The sequence below is a fragment of the Neofelis nebulosa genome, chromosome 3, assembly GCF_028018385.1.
Source record: "Neofelis nebulosa isolate mNeoNeb1 chromosome 3, mNeoNeb1.pri, whole genome shotgun sequence".
Taxonomy (NCBI): Eukaryota; Metazoa; Chordata; class Mammalia; order Carnivora; family Felidae; genus Neofelis; species Neofelis nebulosa.
In genome coordinates, this window is record NC_080784.1 from 80394291 (window position 1) to 80412699 (window position 18409).

General features: G+C 39.2%; 1 protein-coding gene across 4 annotated transcripts in view; it reads left to right on the top strand.

Annotated features, from left to right (window-relative positions):
* Positions 1–18409, top strand: part of NR3C2 (nuclear receptor subfamily 3 group C member 2) — a 358647-nt gene that overhangs the window by 154397 nt on the left and 185841 nt on the right. For 3 of the 4 annotated variants that reach the window (XM_058721206.1, XM_058721208.1, XM_058721205.1), the window contains exon 3: positions 17907–18058. In XM_058721206.1, the coding sequence (XP_058577189.1) occupies positions 17907–18058 (152 nt within the window). The remainder of the gene's footprint in view (positions 1–17906; positions 18059–18409) is intronic. The other variant, XM_058721209.1, reaches the window with a different exon arrangement.

Consider the following 18409-nt stretch of genomic DNA (forward strand, 5'->3'; position numbering starts at 1 on the left):
AGAGTAAATTCTCCCGTCTTTGGCCTTTTCATTACTATGTTCTGGGTCTACTTCAAGGTCTATAAAATGCATGTAAGACCCACTACATCAGACTTGTATTTTAAAAACACCTCAAAAACTAACTATTAAATATATCTAAATTAATCAGAACCTGCACTTACTAATTTGTATGCAGAATTCAAATAGTTACTAGGGAATCATCAGGAAAGTAGCACTTCACGCCTATGTGCCCCTGCCCTGTGCACACACTCCCCACCTCCCAATCCAGGAAATGTTCTTAGGTCAGACGTATTAAGGCTGCCATAACATGTTCACAGTGAGGATTCTAAAGCTGTGAGGTGAAAATCTTCATTAGGTTCACTATATTCTGTATATTTTAGAATGATTTTAATACTAGTTTTAAGGAAGAGATCAGAGTTTTGAGTTATACTCAAGTAGTATCACCACATTTCATAACACAGATTATCCTATTTTTATTGCAATCACATTTTCTATTAATCATACTTAATGTGCTTATTTAAATAAGCCTATGGTGAGATAGGTTTCCCCATTTCAGGAACTGAATTAAAAATCTGTTCTGTGTTTGGTATCTGTTGACTCTTAGGAACTCCACATTTTCTTCCTGTTGTGTGACTTGCATATGGCAATATCAGTTATTTCCATTATATTTAGTTTTTATATGGTTTATAAAAATTAGGCTTTATCTACTTTATTAAAAAATACGTTGCCTCACAAACTCCCTTTTTACTTCAATTTTGAAAATAAAGGGAAGCAAAAATTTTTGGCTTAATTTTAGACCTCAACAAATTATTTTCTTACCCTCAAGTGTCCAGCAGAAAATTCCTTCTTCTGTCCTAACCAGTCCTTTCCCTACCTTTAATTTCTTACACTTACCATTTTCTAATGACCTTTCTATTTATCATGGCTGTAATTATTTCAACGAATAAATAGCCCTCTCTGCTCAGAAGGTAAACAGTGAACTTGGATACATCCTTCAGAATTATTTTGTCTTTATGACAAATTTATGTCTACCGTTATTTCCCTGTTTCCTTCTTGGAAATGCCTGCCATTTTTAGGCAACTTTTCTGACTAAGCTTGTATGTATCCACCTTTCTAGGAGTCTGATAAATTGCCGTTTGTCTCCTTGAACACCATCTGTTCTCAACAGAAGTTCCCTTAAAACACTTGCCATATTCGGAAAGTTGATGCTGCTTCTAGCTACCTCAGGTTTTTTTTGAAAGGTTTATTTTTCTCCCTTTCCTTTCTCACCTGCATTAACTTTACTTTTTTCCCATGAACTGGCTTCCTATTACCTATTGAATGTGCTGGCCTGTTTTTTCTGCAGGTGAAGTGGTCAGGGCTGAGCACACCCAAGGCCTAGGGTGGGGCTTCAGTGTCCCTGGGCAAGCTGGGGAGGCTCCCTGGGAGAGAAGAGCTTCCAAATTCATCTGTCTCCAACATTGGTCTCTATGTCTGCCCCTAACTCGACCCAGCCCAGGCTGTCTTTTGCCTTGGAGCTTAATGGTGTGCTTCTGCCCAGATAGTCATAATTCTGTTACCTGGTTTCCAAGGGCTTGCTGACTTGGAACCTTTCCTTTATAACTTTGGGAATCTCTGCCTTTACTGGCTCAAGATGGTTGCCCAACATTTTCCCAGTGTGCTTTCTCTGCCTCTCATTCTTCTCTTTTGGCTTCCTGACCGCTTCATGTCTCAGCCCTGTGTTCCTTCTCAGGTGTACACGTGGGCTCTTGTAAGTTGTCTCCTTTCTCTGTCTCTCAGTGTGTTGGGATCGCAGCACCTCTGGGTGCTTTTCTTTTCTGGGTCTTTAAAAATGATCAATTTATATGAGTCTTACTAAATTAAGGGATGAGGGTAAAGGCCAACATGACATCTGATTCCTGAACATTATTTTACTGTATTAAAAAAATTATATTGCTGACCATATTCTTCAAAGCATGGTGAAATTTGCCTAGATAGAAATACATGTATGTACACACACATGCTTTATGTTCCCTATGTGTGGAAATATTTTATATTAATTTCTCTCTGCCACAGAGCGCATATAGCATATGCATATTTGCATTGTTTCAAACACTAGAAAGAGAACATTGGTATAGATTTCAAAATTTATATTGCAGGCAGGTGTTGATAGTACAGTTTCAATACAGGGCATAGCAGGGTCCTTGAAATCAAGTCAGGACATCTACCAGTTTTAGTTCTGTGACACTGAAATTAAACATAGGAGGTTTAGTGCATCTTATTTTAGGCATTTCCATATAGAAGATAGAGAAAGGCCAGTCACCCTCGTATCTTTGGTGGTAGGTTATCAGGTTGATATCAGTTGACTGTCCTTCTGTTTCTCGTCTGGCAGCAGTATAATGCAGGAAGTCATTTTTGAAGCAGAGTAGATCTAAGTGACTTCTACACCACTTCTTGCCTTGTTCCATTACAACAGAAGGAATGCCCTTTCTCAACTTCACCATCTTTTATCACTATTTATAGGTACACTGAAATCCTTTTTTCCCCCCACAAACTCCATTGGAACTACATCTGACCACTAAACAATGTCCCATTTGCTTTGATATCTATGCACTTTGCCTTGTTTTAAAAACCTTTTTCATCTTTTCTCAGATCTTTTCCAAAAGGAAAAGCCTAACTTTTAAACCCTTTGAGAGAAACCTCCATAATTTCTTTTAAGAACATCAGGGCGATTTTGATGTTTAAGTTAACAATTGTCTTTAATAAGTACAGATTTGTTTTGCAGCCTTGGAAGATAATTAAATCTAGCATTAAAGCCAATAGTAAAGAGGAGTACCTTTTCATTTGAGGGACTACCGTATTTCACTGAAAGCAAGGAAGACTGGCATGTTTACGTAAATAAATGCCGTGGGTATTTACACACAACACACCCAGGACTTAGCGGTACAAGTATGGATCCAAATCCTGTTTATGACTCAGTACTCTTGGGAGTGTCTCCTTGAATCTCTGCGATTCACATCTCAGTTATAAGAAATAGAAGTCACACTGAGTTAACTGAATCTAGAGCTGTCATTTTAGTTTTTCTTGATTTGAGGAAGGGCTGTTTTAAGCAGACTTGATGTATTTTTTTAAGAGGAAAATAATAGAAAATTGTTTCAGAGGTTATTATACATAGTAATATTTCCTCACTTTCCAGTAGGGATTTATCTGCACTGCTGGGCCCACCACCTCCATTCTGACACTAGAATATGGCATCCAACCGTCAGGGACTTTAGTGTATTTTGTTTGTATTTTGTATGTGTCAGAGCAGCGTCTGGCATGTGCTAGGTACTCAGCAATGGTATTGGGTAAATGCTAAGAGGGACAAACACTTGTTCATAGCACACAACTATAGGCTCAGAGAGCTACTTGGAGGTGATTCTCCTTAGTCCTTAGTACCAGAATAGCACCAGAGGTAAGATGAGGAAGGAGGTACAAGTGAGTAGCTGGAAGAACACTGAGCCCTGATTAGTTCTCCCTTCTTCCACTCTCAACTACTGGCAAGTATCTAAATGGCCCTTTTAATTTCAATTTGAATATTTAAAGAATTTTAATGTCTGCTCTAATAAGGACCAAGTATACCCACACCTCTGATTATAGTGGTAGCCATTTTCTCAAAGTCAAAATATGCGGGAGAGTGGAGTTGGGGCAACAGAAGGTGGGGACAGGGATGAGAAGAGAAAGGTAGAGAAAGGAGGAAGAGGCAGAGTATTGGGGGGATTTTTTTTCTTGATTTGTCCTTAAGTGCAGGATAGGGTGTAAGATATCTGGAAAAGATGGCAGCTAATGAAGTAAATTAATACAGCATTTGTATGTACCCTTGTGTTGACTGCGTGGAACAGTGCTAATTCAGTGGCTGTGTTATCACTCATGTGCCCATAGAATCTTAGCTAACCAATGAACAACCTTTCTGCCACCTTAGGTTTCAAATATTTGTAGACAGAGGAAACAGCCCCAAACTTCAAACCCTAAGAAAAACAAAGACCTAAAGAAAGTACTCAGGATTCTGCCATTGTTCTGTTCATGCCGAGTCAGGAAATGAGTGTACAGTTTGGTTTATTAAAGTTATTTTTTTTTAACATCGCATTTTCACTTAAAAGTAAAAGTAATAAAATTGATGAGAAAACAATGAAGAAAAGCATATTGCAATAAATTTGTAAGTCTTAGCCAAAACTGGTGGAGAATGTGGTAATAGAAGGGAACTTAGCAGTGTGGGGTGGGAATAAACAATATCTAACTTCACCTCAGTACTTCCGTGTGTTACCTTGAAGGCCCAAGTCCACCATACTTAGCTGTTGCCCACATGATAGTAAATGATCATTTTATTGAGTTAGAACTGCTGTCCAATGGCAGACCCTGGTTTTATCATTAAAGCCAGAGGCCAGAAAGGTGTTACATGGAACCATAACAAATTCCCAATTTTTCAGGTCAAAAACCGTTGAAAAAAACTATTTCATATGGCTTAATCTTACAAATTATGCTTGAGTGGGAGAATTTTAAAAGAGAGTTCTATGGGGACCTTAAAGGTGAACACAGGCAACTATTGATAGAATAGAACAGCATTGATACATCAACCCCGAAGGGCATAGGAATAAGGTAGAAGAGGTGTCTCTGAATTACCCTGCAGACTCCGCCATCTAATCCTGCTGACCTAGTGCCTATAGTTGCTCCCACTTAAAGCCTCTGCTGTTTTCTTCCCAGGAAATTCTTAATGAAAAATACTTTGAAGAGCAGCAAATCATGACACTGCAGAAGATTTTTGCTTGTGTGTGTATGTGTTTCCTCTTCAATGTGTGTGTTAGTGCACACCTTATTTTCAGAGCTTACCAGTGAGGCTGGTCTGTCCCCTGAGTAGCATTTTGCAGAGTTGACCAAATCATTCTCTTTGGTGATGACTGCCACCAGGATCCAGGTACCAGTCATGCTGCCTTTCAGCACAGTAAGGACAGGGTTGCTTTGTGTGTGTGTATGTGGTTATAGTGTCGGCTTCCATAAAGAAAACCCCTGATGACTAGAAAAAATTTATTCATGTTTTGGAAAGGGACATATTTTTTTTACCTGTTACAAGCTAATGTTTGCTTAGGAAAGATTTTTTTTTTTTCTGATTCCTTACGCCTTTACTGAAAGACCATCTCAGAGTATTAAGCTGATCTGAAAGCATTAATGTTATTTAAAAATAATAGAGGGATGCCTGGGTGGCTCAGTTGGTTTAAGAGTCTGACTTTGGCTCAGGTCATGAACTCACAGTCTGTGAGTTCGAGCCCCGCATTGGGCTGTGTGCTGACAGCTTAGAGCCTGGAGCCTCTTTCAGATTCTGTGTCTCCCTCTCTCTCTGCCATCCCTTACTTGCACTCTGTCTCTCTTGCTCTCAAAAAAAATAAAACATAAAAAAATTTTTTTTAAATAATAGAATTAACCCTAAGAAAATATGGTTATTACTTGGGCATTTTTTTCTCAACTTCTAGTTTTCAAGTGACACCTCATTGATTATTGAAAAACTGAAATGTCAAAGAATGGATTTAGCTAATCCCATTAATTATAACCATTCTTCAGGAATTTTAATGTCATGTGAAGATGCTAAATTTAATATTTTTAAGGGTGGTATCTCTGCTCAAAGTCAGATATTGAGTAGGTTTAAAGTAAATATGGCAAGAAGTCATGTAAGTGAAAGTACTATGACATTGTCATTAATTTGTAGATTTTGGAATGAGCTTCTCTGAACCTATGACATGTATACTGATGAAATAATGAAGGATATCCCTTTATCCTACCTGAAAAAAAACTTATTATAAGACAGGTAGGAGGATGTGAGTTCATACAAAAAGGCCCTGTAATATTATGTACGAATCTTGCACAGTAACAGTGATAGTGGAATTGAATTGGTGAATCAGAGGGCAATACCAGCGGCAAGGAAAATGATTATTTCTAGACTGTAAGAAAAACCACTCTGGGAAAAAGCTGTTCGGAGCTTTGACTGATAAATTATATTTCTAGACAGAAGCTGTATTCTGCACAGAAAGTCCATGGTGAAGCATGTTTTACATCAACTTTTTGAAAATGTGGTAAACAGAACACACTTTGATCAGTAATTTCTAAATAACTCGGGTTCAAGGTCCATACCTAGGTTCAGTACCCATTAGTGCTCAGTGTCTCATGCCATCTGTATCCGCATCTAAGTCTGCATCTTAACATAAGGGTAGTTAACATTCTGGGGGAAAAGGTAAGTCATGTGTACTATATATAGTATGTTTCAAAAGCAAAATTACTGTAATTAAAAACACTCAAGCAAGCATTTTGTAGTAATCTTCTTAAAACCCACTTTATATGCTCAAACAAGCATTTAGAAGTAATCTCCTTAAAACATACTTTATAAAGTACTGACCCGCAGATGATGTGATAAATTCTGGAAAGATTCCTTTCCAGAGAATTCTGGATAACTAACTTAGGATGTATATAAGTACACTCACATATGCCAGGGATCACAGAGGCAAAATAAAATGTGGAGGCATCTTTTTTAGCACATATATTTGGTCATTGTCTTAGCAACCACTGATTGACATAGAAATACATGCTCAATAAATGTTTCTGGAGATAATTTGACATTAAATCTTTTTGGAGACTCTGCATATACTCAAGGATAGTATACTACCAGGTATAGTTTTATGACAAGGACTACTTCTGAATATGGAAACTCCTTAATAGAAAGATGTGGAATGTTTTTCACTTCAGTATGGCTTATATGTGAATCTTATTTTTATAAGTTTATTTATTTTGAGAGAGAGCCTGAAGCAGGAAAGGGGGATGGAGGGAGGGAGAGAGACAATCCCAAACAGGCTCTCAGCACGGAGCCTGATGCAGGGCACAACCTCATGAACCGTGAGATCATGACCTGAGCTGAAACCAGGAGTCAAAAGCTTAACCAACTGAGCCACCCAGGTGCCCCTACATGCATCTTATATATGCATAAAAATGACCATCACTAAGGTCAGTGGTGTTAAACATGACAGCATCCGAGTGGTCAACCTTAAGTTTTGTTCTCTTGGTGGCATTTGACACGGTTGACCTCCCATTGAATCTGCCCTCCCTTTGATTCTAAGACTGCATTATCTTGTCTTCCTACTTCTTTGTGTACCCCCTGCCCTCCTGCCTCAGGTTTATTAGTGAGTTCGTCTTTTCCTGCCTAACCAAAAACGGTCATTTTCTATAGATTTCCATTTGAGACTTTCTTTTCTCCTCATTTCAACTTCTCCCTGGGTGAATTCATTCATTGTTCCATAAATAAAATCTAGAGTCCTTGCTCTCCCAAGAATAACCTATCTTTTAAGTTGTGTTGCACCCTTGAATGTGTTTTTTGTGCTTATACTATCTAGCAGTGGTCCTTACTTTTCTTCCAGTTTATTGCATCTTCTTGTTTTCATTGTCTGTATTGTACACATTAAAAACTATAAACTGGGGGCGCCTGGGTGGCGCAGTCGGTTAAGCGTCCGACTTCAGCCAGGTCACGATCTCGCGGTCCGTGAGTTCGAGCCCCGCGTCAGGTTCTGGGCTGATGGCTCGGAGCCTGGAGCCTGTTTCCGATTCTGTGTCTCCCTCTCTCTCTGCCCCTCCCCCGTTCATGCTCTGTCTCTCTCTGTCCCAAAAAAAAAAAAAAAAAAAAAAAAAGTTGAAAAAAAAAAATTTAAAAAAAAAAAACAACTATAAACTGGTCACTTTTATTATGACCTTTAACATAGATTTTTATACCCACCTCCATTTTCCATGCCACATTTTCAACTGAAAATGTCTACCAGATGTTTCAACTCCTTGTCCTACAATCATCTCTAACTACTTAATCTAGTATAAGAGACCCTCCATGGTTTGGGTTATTTTTCACACTTGTCTCTAGAATGCATTCCTGGAGTTTGGACCCTGGAGCATTTTGCCATTGTCTGGACTTTTTTTTCTTTTCTTCTTCTTCTTCTTCTTCTTTTTTTTTTTTTTTTTTTGGTGTATCTCACTTTTGAATTTTGATTTATTTTTAAACCATGGTTGATTCTTACTGTGTAATGACTTTAATATTTACCAATCTCCAGGTCTTATCTACCCTGCTCAATTTTAAACTTTGAGAGTAGAAGCCATTTGTTATCTTTGTATTCTCAAAAGGACTGTCACATAACTTGTATTTAATAAAAGTCATTTGATTAAAATGACTTATTAATAATACAAAGGCCTATGATTATATTTGACTGTTTTCTTTGTTTTGTTAGAAAATACGTTTTAATCTTGATTAAAATATTTTTGCTTATTTTCCAAAAAATAGATGTTGCATATTTTGATCAAATGCTAATTTGTCTAGCTAGTTAAGGAGAAAAAGTTACTCAAATGCCCTCCTAACATAGATCCTTATTTTTAAAATGAAATTTGGGTCACCTGGCTAGCTCAGTCAGAAGAGCATGAGACTCTTGATCTCAGGGCTGTGAGTTTGAGCCCCACATTGGGTGTATAAATTACTAAAAAAATAAAAATAAAAATAAAAAAATATATATATATTAATGGAATTCTACATATCGTAGTGTGGGCTTCAGTTTGTTTTGATCCAAAATATTTTTTTTTCTTTGAGATCTGTGTCAAGATACTTTTTTGCTGTGCTAAAGCTATGCTTTCTTGATTATGATTTGAAGTCTTTTACTGGCAAATTTCTTTCACTTAAATGAAATTTAGAGTGTAGAAAATGCATACCTCTTTAAACAGAGCCACTCTAATATTATTAATGGTATAAACTGTTATGAAAACAAATAAAAAAGTAAAGTGGAAAATACTAATCAGCCATGGCTGTGTTTTAAATTTTAATTTCCTAATCCAGGTATATCCTTGAATTTTCTGTATATAATTTTATTCATAATTTTTCATACAACTGAAGTTGTAAGATGGTATACCAATTTTTAATTTTTATCTGTGGTGCATTATGAATTGTGGCTTAAGAGGATAAACTCCATTTAGTGATGAATTATCCCCCCAAAACACTAATGATTTATTTATCAACAAAGATAACACCATAAAGGAAAATATACCACAAGTCTCACTCCCAAATATTCCCCCTAAATAATAGGAAAACTAGGATGAGATAGCACAGGTTAAATATTGTGATTCAAAATATATACTTATTGGAGCACCTGGGTGGCTCAGTAGGTTGAACATCCCACTCTTGATTTTGGTTCAGGTCATGATCCCAGAGTCATGGGATTAAGCTCCACATTGGGCTCCATTCCAGGTGTGGAGCCTTCTTAAGATTCTCTCTCTCTCCTCCTCTGCCCTTCTCCCCCTCTTGCCCTCTCACGCTTTCTCAACAACAAAATATGTTGTTGAGAACAATACAAAATATGTATTATATTTTTTTATCAAAACAAAAGGACATAGTTTACAAAAAGGGTTTTTCTTTTTGTTTTTTGCTTATTTTATGTGTTGGTGAAAATAGGATTTTAGTAAACAAGTTGGTAAAGGTTAATTTATACTCTTGAAATTTTTTTGAGTGTTTTCCAGATTCTTATGTTTCTTAGATTTAGTGTTCTTTATATAAAAGAATATATGTTTGAATCTCAGTGATTGTTTATCCTAATGACCTAATGTGGCTGTTTCCAAGTTGCACATTACAGACATGAGAAATACTTAAATCCATATTCACACAAAGCACTACTAACTGCAGTAAATAACACAACATAGCTATTGTAATACCACTATTTTATAGTATATTTGAAAAAAATTTTTTAGTGTTTATTTTTGAGAGAGAGAAACACAGTGTGAGTTGGGGAGGGCCAGAGAGGGAGGGAGATAGAGAATCAAAAGCAGGCTCCAGGCTCTGAGCTGTCCAGCACAGAGCCCAATGCCAGGCTTGAACTCACAAACCACGAGATCATGACCTGAGCCAAAGTTGAATGCTTAACCGACTGAGCCACCCAGGCACCCCTATAGTATATTTTTTAAAAACCTTTCTTTTGCTGCTTACCAATGTTATGCCTGCTTATAGAAATTAAAAGCAATACAGAAAAATATAATATAGAAAAGTGGAATTACCTGTAGATCCACGACTGTGGCAGTCACTGTTAAGAATTATAGATCCAACAGTAATACTGGTTAATAATCACCAGAATTTAAATAACACTGAAGGTACGTCCGTGTTCTTAGTGTGCTTACATATATGGAGTAATATAAGGTAGGAGCTTTGTTATTACTACTTTAAGGATGAGGAAACTGGCCCAGAAAGGTTAAGGAAAACTGGTGTGGATCACTCCCTGTCTTTCCTATGAGTAGACTATCTTTTAATTTAATCGTTACTATATTATATACAAAAGTAGACTATAACGCACCAATACTGTCCTACTGTGAGATCCAAAACAGACCCTACCTTGCCAACCTGCTCTTTATCCCAATCTTATATATTTACAGCACTGCTGTCCAATTATGCTACAAATCCTGTCACTGCTATCTATGTAAAAACAAAAAGTCACTTCTCACAGTCTTTACTAATTGAAGCTTAATCTGTAGAAGCCATTGTCCTCTCCTAGCTGGATAATTACAGGAGTCTCCTTTGCTGTTCTCCCTGATCCCAACACCACCCCATCCTCTGGTCCATTTTCTATACAACAGTCACAATAAGATGTTTAAGTGTCAATCAGATCATGTTACCCTCTTGCTGAAAACATGTCAATATTCACGTTATGTTGATGGCACTTAGAATAGTATCCTGACTCTTTACTATAGCCTTCCAGACCTGTGTGGTCCATTTCCACCCTCTTTTTGGGCGTCACATCCTATCGCCCATCTTCCCTTCTTCCTTGTTGCCTGAATTTGAGCCACAATGCTCTCCTTTCTGTCTCTGGAAGGTGTCACATTTATTCCTGTCTCAGGGACTTTGCACTTGTCTCTTTGTTTGGCATCTTCACATAGCTAGCTACTTTGTCACTTCAGTCTCCCCAAAGATGTCTTCTCAGGCTACCTTTCTAAAGAACCCTATGTTCCACCACCCCATCCAATCTCAGTCTGTTACTTTCTTTCTAGCACTTATCACTTTCTAAAATTATTTGCTTACTTCTGTGTTGTCTACCTCTCTTATTGCAGTAGAAACTCCACAAGAATAGGAACTTTCTCTTACTCATCACAGTGGTGCCTATAGTAGGCCTTCAGTGAATCGCCTCATTAATGAATAATTTAAACGCACCAGCATGTTCAGATACAAGGATGCTAACTGAAGTGTTGTTTGCATATTCCTCAAAATTCTCACCCTGCTCTAGATATCTGACTGAATACTGGAATTGATTACACATGGAAAAAATGTTTTTAGTAGCCGCGGGTGATGGTAGAAGCATACGGCTGATCAAGTGGCAGTACAAAAGATAGGTTTGTCAATTCATACTGAGTGAGTTTAAGAAATGAGACAGTATTTTCATACGAAGAGTTTCCTATCACTGAACAGTGGATCAGTCACCACTGTATTGTTATATAATTGTCATAAAGACAGTGAAGGGTAGTTTTACATGTGGTAATTCCTGGAACAATGTGGTCCATTACAGTTTCTCAGTGAGCTGGTTTCCTAGTCTTGTTTTGATCAGTAAACATCATTTTTTCTCCTATGGCTTCTTCCTACACATTGAACCATTTCAGGGAAAAAGATAACTCAATGGTTTTTGATGATTGGCTAATTTATCCCCTTCCAAATGTCACCAAAATTAATGTGCACCTTGAACCTTTGGTTAATCTCTTCAGGCTCTTCACTGGGTCATTAGAATTACTATATTTGGCACACAAAAAAATAGCTGCATCTCACTTGTGTTTCCCTAAAAGAGACACTGTCTTTACAAATGGAAATACAATTTTCACAGATTTCTGCTTTTATAATATTTTAACATTTGTATGAAATCCTATGAACCAACTGCCTTTGTTGATTATAAACTTCTTTATGTAAACATTGTTTCTTTGATTACCAAGACCCAAAATGATCATTTTGGGTAGTTTTTTACGTCAATATTAAAATGTTCTTTAGGGCGTAAAGTAGCATTTTAATGTGTACATTTATAAAGAAATTTTAACCAAAATCAGCATAGAGACAATCATGAAGATGTAACAAAGTTTTAAATGCTGTATGAATAGCTGTTCTAGAAAGAATAAGTTTTTACATACATATGCATTTATCCTTGATCTAGATCAGAAAGTGGTTATTTGTGGTGTGTAATACATTGTCTTTAATTTGAGCTTGAAATTCGATTTGTATAAAACTTGATCAGGACAGGCGGTCCCATTTATCTTTTGTATCCATCTTTAACTTAAAAGGATTTCTTAAAAATAATCTTAGAGATTTTCTATTTAACCTTTTCGTGATGAGAATTATCATCTTAAAGAGAGGTGGTTTTGCTGTGGTTTCTCGCTCGGAAATGACTGAGCTAGAACTGGAGCTGAGGCCCCCGGCTCCAGCCTCTGTCCCCGCCTTTGCCCCTGCATATTTGGCCCTACAGTGTGGGCCTCACATTCTGTGTAGGTGCTTAGTAAATAGATTATACTGTAAAGTTGAATTTTGATCTACAGAATCACTGAGTAAACTTTGTATTTTCATAACACTCCGTGTCTAAGAAGTGAGTTCAAGGTCTGCCCCCCTGTCCTTCTCTCCCTGTCTCTCTCCTTCCCCTCCTCCTTCCCTACCCACCCCCCTTCTAAAATCTACTGATATATTGCTTAAAACTAGATATGTAACTTCCCAACACGTGCCATAGTTCAGTTTTAAAGATAACCACACGATAAGGTGTCAGTAGAGACTGGCATTTCCCTGACCCATCCACGCTCTGTGGCTTGTCTTCTGTGTTAATAATGCATATGTTTGTGAGACAGCTGGCTGAGCTTTGGAGAGAAGTCTGTGTTCCTGGATGTTTTTTTTTCCCCCTGTGCAAAGCTAAATGAACCGCATGGGAATTGAACCTATAACCTTGGCCTCATTAATTTACCTTCTGTACAATCGCCTTTTGGAAATTTATGTTCTACTGTAATGAGATTAAGAGTGCGATTTCATTCATTCAATAAATAGTAGCAACCATCCACTAATGGCAGCAGGGTGCACAGAGATGCACAGGACAAGATTTTTGCCCTCCAGGGATTAGGATAAGTGCACAGGTCACTAATGTGAGGCCCAAAGTGGTGTCTGCTGAAAGGGGGAGGGGAGGGTAGCACAGTGCTGGGGTGAATCGGGGGAGGGAGAGCGGTGCTTGCTGCTGGGAGAACACCAGGGCTCCTAAAGGATGGATGTGCTACGGGGAGTGTGAACAGGGGTGAGGAAGCAGGGTTGTGTCAGTGCCAGTGTCTGCACCGGCAGGGATGTCAGCGTCATGCGGCCCGCACGAGGCTGGGCATGTGAGAGGACCTGCAGGGGAAGGTTGAGAGGGGGGAAGACCGAGCTGTCCTACCGAGGTCGTCATTCATGGTGGTGTTGGTGGGATGATGGAAGTAATGCAGTCAAGCTCTTAAATAGGAAAAGTCATTTGTCAGCCAGTGTGGAAGGAATTGGGAGGAGAGGCTAGTGACAGGGAGGATGCCTGAGAAAGTGACAGGGACCTGAATCCCTGTTCACAGTAGCCGGTGAGGCCGAATGGCAGACCTGGTAACTGTTAGATTTGCCAGTTAGGAAGGAGTCCAGGGTTTGAACCTGGGAGGTTCACAGATGGCAGTACCCTTCCAGAAGTGCATGGAACACAGAGGCAGAGATGTTCTATAAAGGAAGTGAAAACAGGCCGTTGGACATGGGGGGAGTGGTTGGAGCCGGATGGGAAGATTTGGGAAGTCATTCACCAAGAGAGCTGTTTGAGCCGGGAGAGTGAATGAGATCATTAAGGGACAAAGTACAGAAATAAGGAAAAAGATGGCCAAGGGTCGAGCTCCGAAGAAAAGCTACATTGATGATCTAGAAAATGAGAAGGAGCCTGAAAAATAGAGGAGGCGTGTTAGGGAGAACAGGCTCAGTACGGTGTTACAGAAACCCAGGAGGCAGAGGGCTGCTGAGAGGCGTGTACAGGCAGATTTGCTCTAATGTCATTGAAAGATGGTAGTGAACGAGAGGGGAAAAGGGTTCGTGTTTGCTTTAGTTTTATAATGAAAAAGAAATGTTTTAATTTGAATTTCACAGTGCATCCTTTTTATGCTAGACTTTCTCTTCAACTTTTCTTAATTTGGTTCCACTACATACATCTCACTCTCAAGATAGTTAAAAACAAATCTCATTCCTTCATATAAGGACTGTGGGAGGACTTCAGAATTGACGATGGGATGGGTTTTATGGTGTCTGTTGCAACAATGCCAGTTATTCAAAATCAGTCATTTATTCAAGAGCTGACTGGGGTCCTGGTCTGCCCCAGGTACTAACTAGTCCAGGAACTGGGCACACGATCCTAAATAGCAGAAGAAAATCCTGGCTCCTATTGAGTTTACTTCCTTGTGTGTATGAGGAAGACAATAAACAGAGTACAGAGGTAAAGAGGACAATATGTTAGATGGTAATGTGTTGTTCCGAGAGGAAAAATAAAGCAGAAAGGGGATAGAGGGTCCTAAGGAAGGAGGCATTTTCAGCAGTGTAGTCAGAGAGGCCAGACTGAGAAGGTGACATTTGGATGAAGCCTTGAAGGAGGTGGGAGGGACTCTGTAGATATCTAGGTGAGAGGGGAGAGCAAGTGCAAAGGTTCTGAGGTGGGAGCACACCTGGTGGTTTTGGGGGCCACTGAGGAGGCCAGTGTTGCTGAGTGGTATAGGCAGGCAAGAGAGGTTAGAGAAGTCTGGGAGGCCAGATTTGGCCCTGCGGTAACATGGATAACTGGCTTTTCTTTTGAGCGTGAGGGAAAGCCCCTGGATGGTTTTGAGCAAAGGAGTGAATAAAGATGATTCTGGCTTCAGAGGAAGGAAGGGGCGGCAAGGAAAAACAGGAAGATCACCTAGGAGGCTTTTGCAAATCCCTGGGAAGAGGTGTTGACAGCTGAAGCTAGTGGTACGAGAGGAGGTGTGTGAAGCGAGTAGAATCTGGATGTATTCTGAAGGCAGAGTAAATAGAATTTAGCAGATTGGATGTGTGGAGGGAGAGAGTAAAGAGTCAGAGAAGAGTCCAAGTTGCTGTTTTAGTGTGCCAGGGCCATGGTAACAAAGTACCACAAACCGGGTGGCTTAAACAACAAAGATGTATTGTCTCACGGTCTTGAAGACCCGAAGTCCAAGGTTAACGTGCGAGCAGGATTGCTTCCTTCTGAAGGCTGTCAGGGAGAATCTGTTTCTTACCTGTCTCCAGCTTCTGGTGGTTTTCTGGCAATCTTTGATGTTAACTGGCTCGTGAAAGTATCACTGCCTTTACCTTCACATGGCATTCTCTGTGTGTGTCTGTGTCCTGATTTCCGCTTTTTAAGAAGGATGTGGGTCATGTTGGAATAGGGGCCCACCCTACTCCAGAATGCTCTCATCTTAACTAAGGTATCTGCTATGACTCTATTCCCAAAAGAGATCACACTTGGAGGTTCTAGGGACTAGGACTTCAACATGGGAATTTTGGAGAAGACACAGCTCAGCCCGTAACAGTTGCCATTAACCGACATGACAAAGTCTGTCTGTAGGAGGAGCAGGTTTGGGGCAGGGAGAAGATCAGCAAAGTTATGGACATGTTAAGTTTGAGGTGTACCTCAGACACTCAAGTGGGCATGTCAGGCAGGTGGATAAATGGGTCAGAAATTTCAGGAGGTGTCTGAGCTGGAGATAAATATTTGGAAGCCCTGGGTATATCCATGACGTTAAAGCTAAGAAACTAGACAAGATCACAGAGAGGATGGGTTTGACAAGAGGAGGAGGGTTATAAAAAGTGAAGTTAAGAGATTATTAAGTTTGGAGACCAAGACCAAGGCTCCCATAAATGTGAAACACAAGTCCTACCTACGCTTGTAGTTGTGAAAAAGCAGCCACAGTTAACGACGATTGTAAGTTGCATTCTAATTGTTTATAAAGTTGCGATATTTCCCTGTGAGGCGTAAGAGAGGTAAGAGGGTCGGACAGAGCATGGATTGAGTTTCTCTGACATGCTGAAGAAGTTACTGGTGCTGAAATGGAATGTTTTGAATGCCATAAAGAAGTCAAAGGACACTAATAAAAATAATAAAGAGCACTTTTCTCGGAAGGAGAAACAACTTTGGAGAACATTGTTGCAGTCCTTGATTTAAGAAGTCATTTTCTAAAAAGTCAGTCATGCTGCAGTGCTCCAGCAGCTGAATACTTTGTTCCTTCTGTTTTTCGTGAGAACGTTGTGAAAACGTCTTAAAAAAAAAAAAAAAAAATTACCAGGACAGAATTAATCACGTTTTAGCTAATTTAGAAAACAGAGAAAGCATCACTGTGACATAACCATTCTAGTCTTTTAATGTGTTTTCTTTGAGTCTTTTCCACATGTTCCTGCTGTTTCACATGGAGACTGATGTCGTCGTGACAGCAAGGCGATGGTGGTGACATACAACAGTTCTATTCAGAGTCTTCTGAACACGTCCAGCTGGCATTTCCCTGAGCCGTTGCACCTCTGCTTCCCCCACACCTTTTCTTTGTCCAGCTCTCATCCTGTTGTGCTTCCAGATTCAGTTCAGTGGTCACCTTTGGGGAAGCGCTTCCCTACTGGCAGAGTCCCACCCTTCCCAGTATGTGCCGCCATACTACCCTGCACCATAGCACTTACCGTAATTGTTCAGGTCCCTACTCACTGGAGGACAGAGACTGGGTTTGGGTATTTATTTCCTCAGTACCTTGCACAGGGTCTGTGGGTACATATTCAACAAATACATGTGGACTACAAATGAATAATGTCACCTTCTTTGCCTGTTCAGAATACGTCTGTCACTGAACTACGATGCCTTATTAGAATGTAAAACATTCTTGTTTAAATTAGCACAGTAATATAGAATGTATCACAGTATATATGAGAATATTCCCCTTTAAAAGTATTCATAGAGGGGCACCTGGGTGGCTCAGTCAGTTAAATGTCCGTCCGACTTCAACTCAGGTCATGATCTCACGGTTCGTGAGCTTGAGCCCGCGTAGGGCTGACAGCTCAGAGCCTGGAGCCTGCTTTGGATTCTGTGTCTCCCTGTCTCTCTGTCCCTCCCCTGTTCGCACTCTGTCTCTCTTTCGAAAATAAATAAGCAATAAAAATTTTTTTTAAGTATTCATACAGGTTTTTGTTTAAAGGGCTAAATTTTTCCCTAAAAACTGATGCCCTTCATTTTCTTACCGGAAAGATACCTGAGATATTCACCACATATGGCTTTTGTTTTTTGAGTATTGACTGTGTCCTTTTAGTAAGCAAAATGAAGTGATTTGAATATACCTATATAAGGTAACACGGAAAAATGCAGAAGCTTGGAGGGGTAGAATTGCTGGCAGTCAAGGCAAGAATTTTTACATTTTGATTAGTGGATTGTTTTGGAAATGGGAGAGTTTTTTATCTGGCATAATTGAGATATATAATGTGAGTCTGGGTGTAGAGAGTAAAGAAGTATTGTAATAGCTCCTTGATGCCAAAAATACTTCCATAATGGCTCAGCTCAAGATTCTCCTCCTCCCTGCCCACCTAGAATGCAAATAATTTTTTTGGTCAACTTTCTCAAAAATAGCGGGGCCGGGGGGAGTATTTATGTGATTATTGTTTCTTGGTATTGAGAAAAGGCTTTGCTGCATAGAATTCTGGATAGCATTACTCCACTGATAGGGTTTTACCTTCATTTTCTAGGTCACATCTGTGACCAGTAAATACTGAATTCATTTATGAAACTGCGAGTATTGACAAAGTTTGAGCTAAGCTGTACAGCATATCAAATTTGCTATTGTAGCATATTTATTTAAATCTTGATTTCTTTCCCCAGCTCTACTTTACGAAGTGTTTCTACTGGATCTTCAAGACCTTCCAAAATATGTTTGGTGTGTGGGGATGAGGCTTCAGGATGTCATTATGGGGTAGTAACCTGTGGCAGCTGCAAAGTATTCTTCAAAAGAGCAGTGGAAGGTAAATGTTCATGTGGGTGTTCCTTTTACACGTTTTCTTTCCTGCTGCATAGTTTGCTTGCATAGTTAACTCTAAATCACTATAGGGAAATAGATACAAAATACTTCTAAGGCAGTCTGTCAGTGATAAATAGTAGTAATGTCTTATCTAAAAACCACCTGGAGATTTTCCACTGAGTGCTGTTGAATGGGCAGAATTTGAAATTGGGAATTGAGATCTGTCAGAAAGAACTTTTTTGTTTTTATTGGTCTTTGTTTTTCAGTGAAACTTAGAAAAATAATTCTCCATAAACTTAATTTGCATGATGTGCAAGAGCATTTTTACTAGGCACACATAGAATGTGTCACGTCTTTTCTGTGTTTC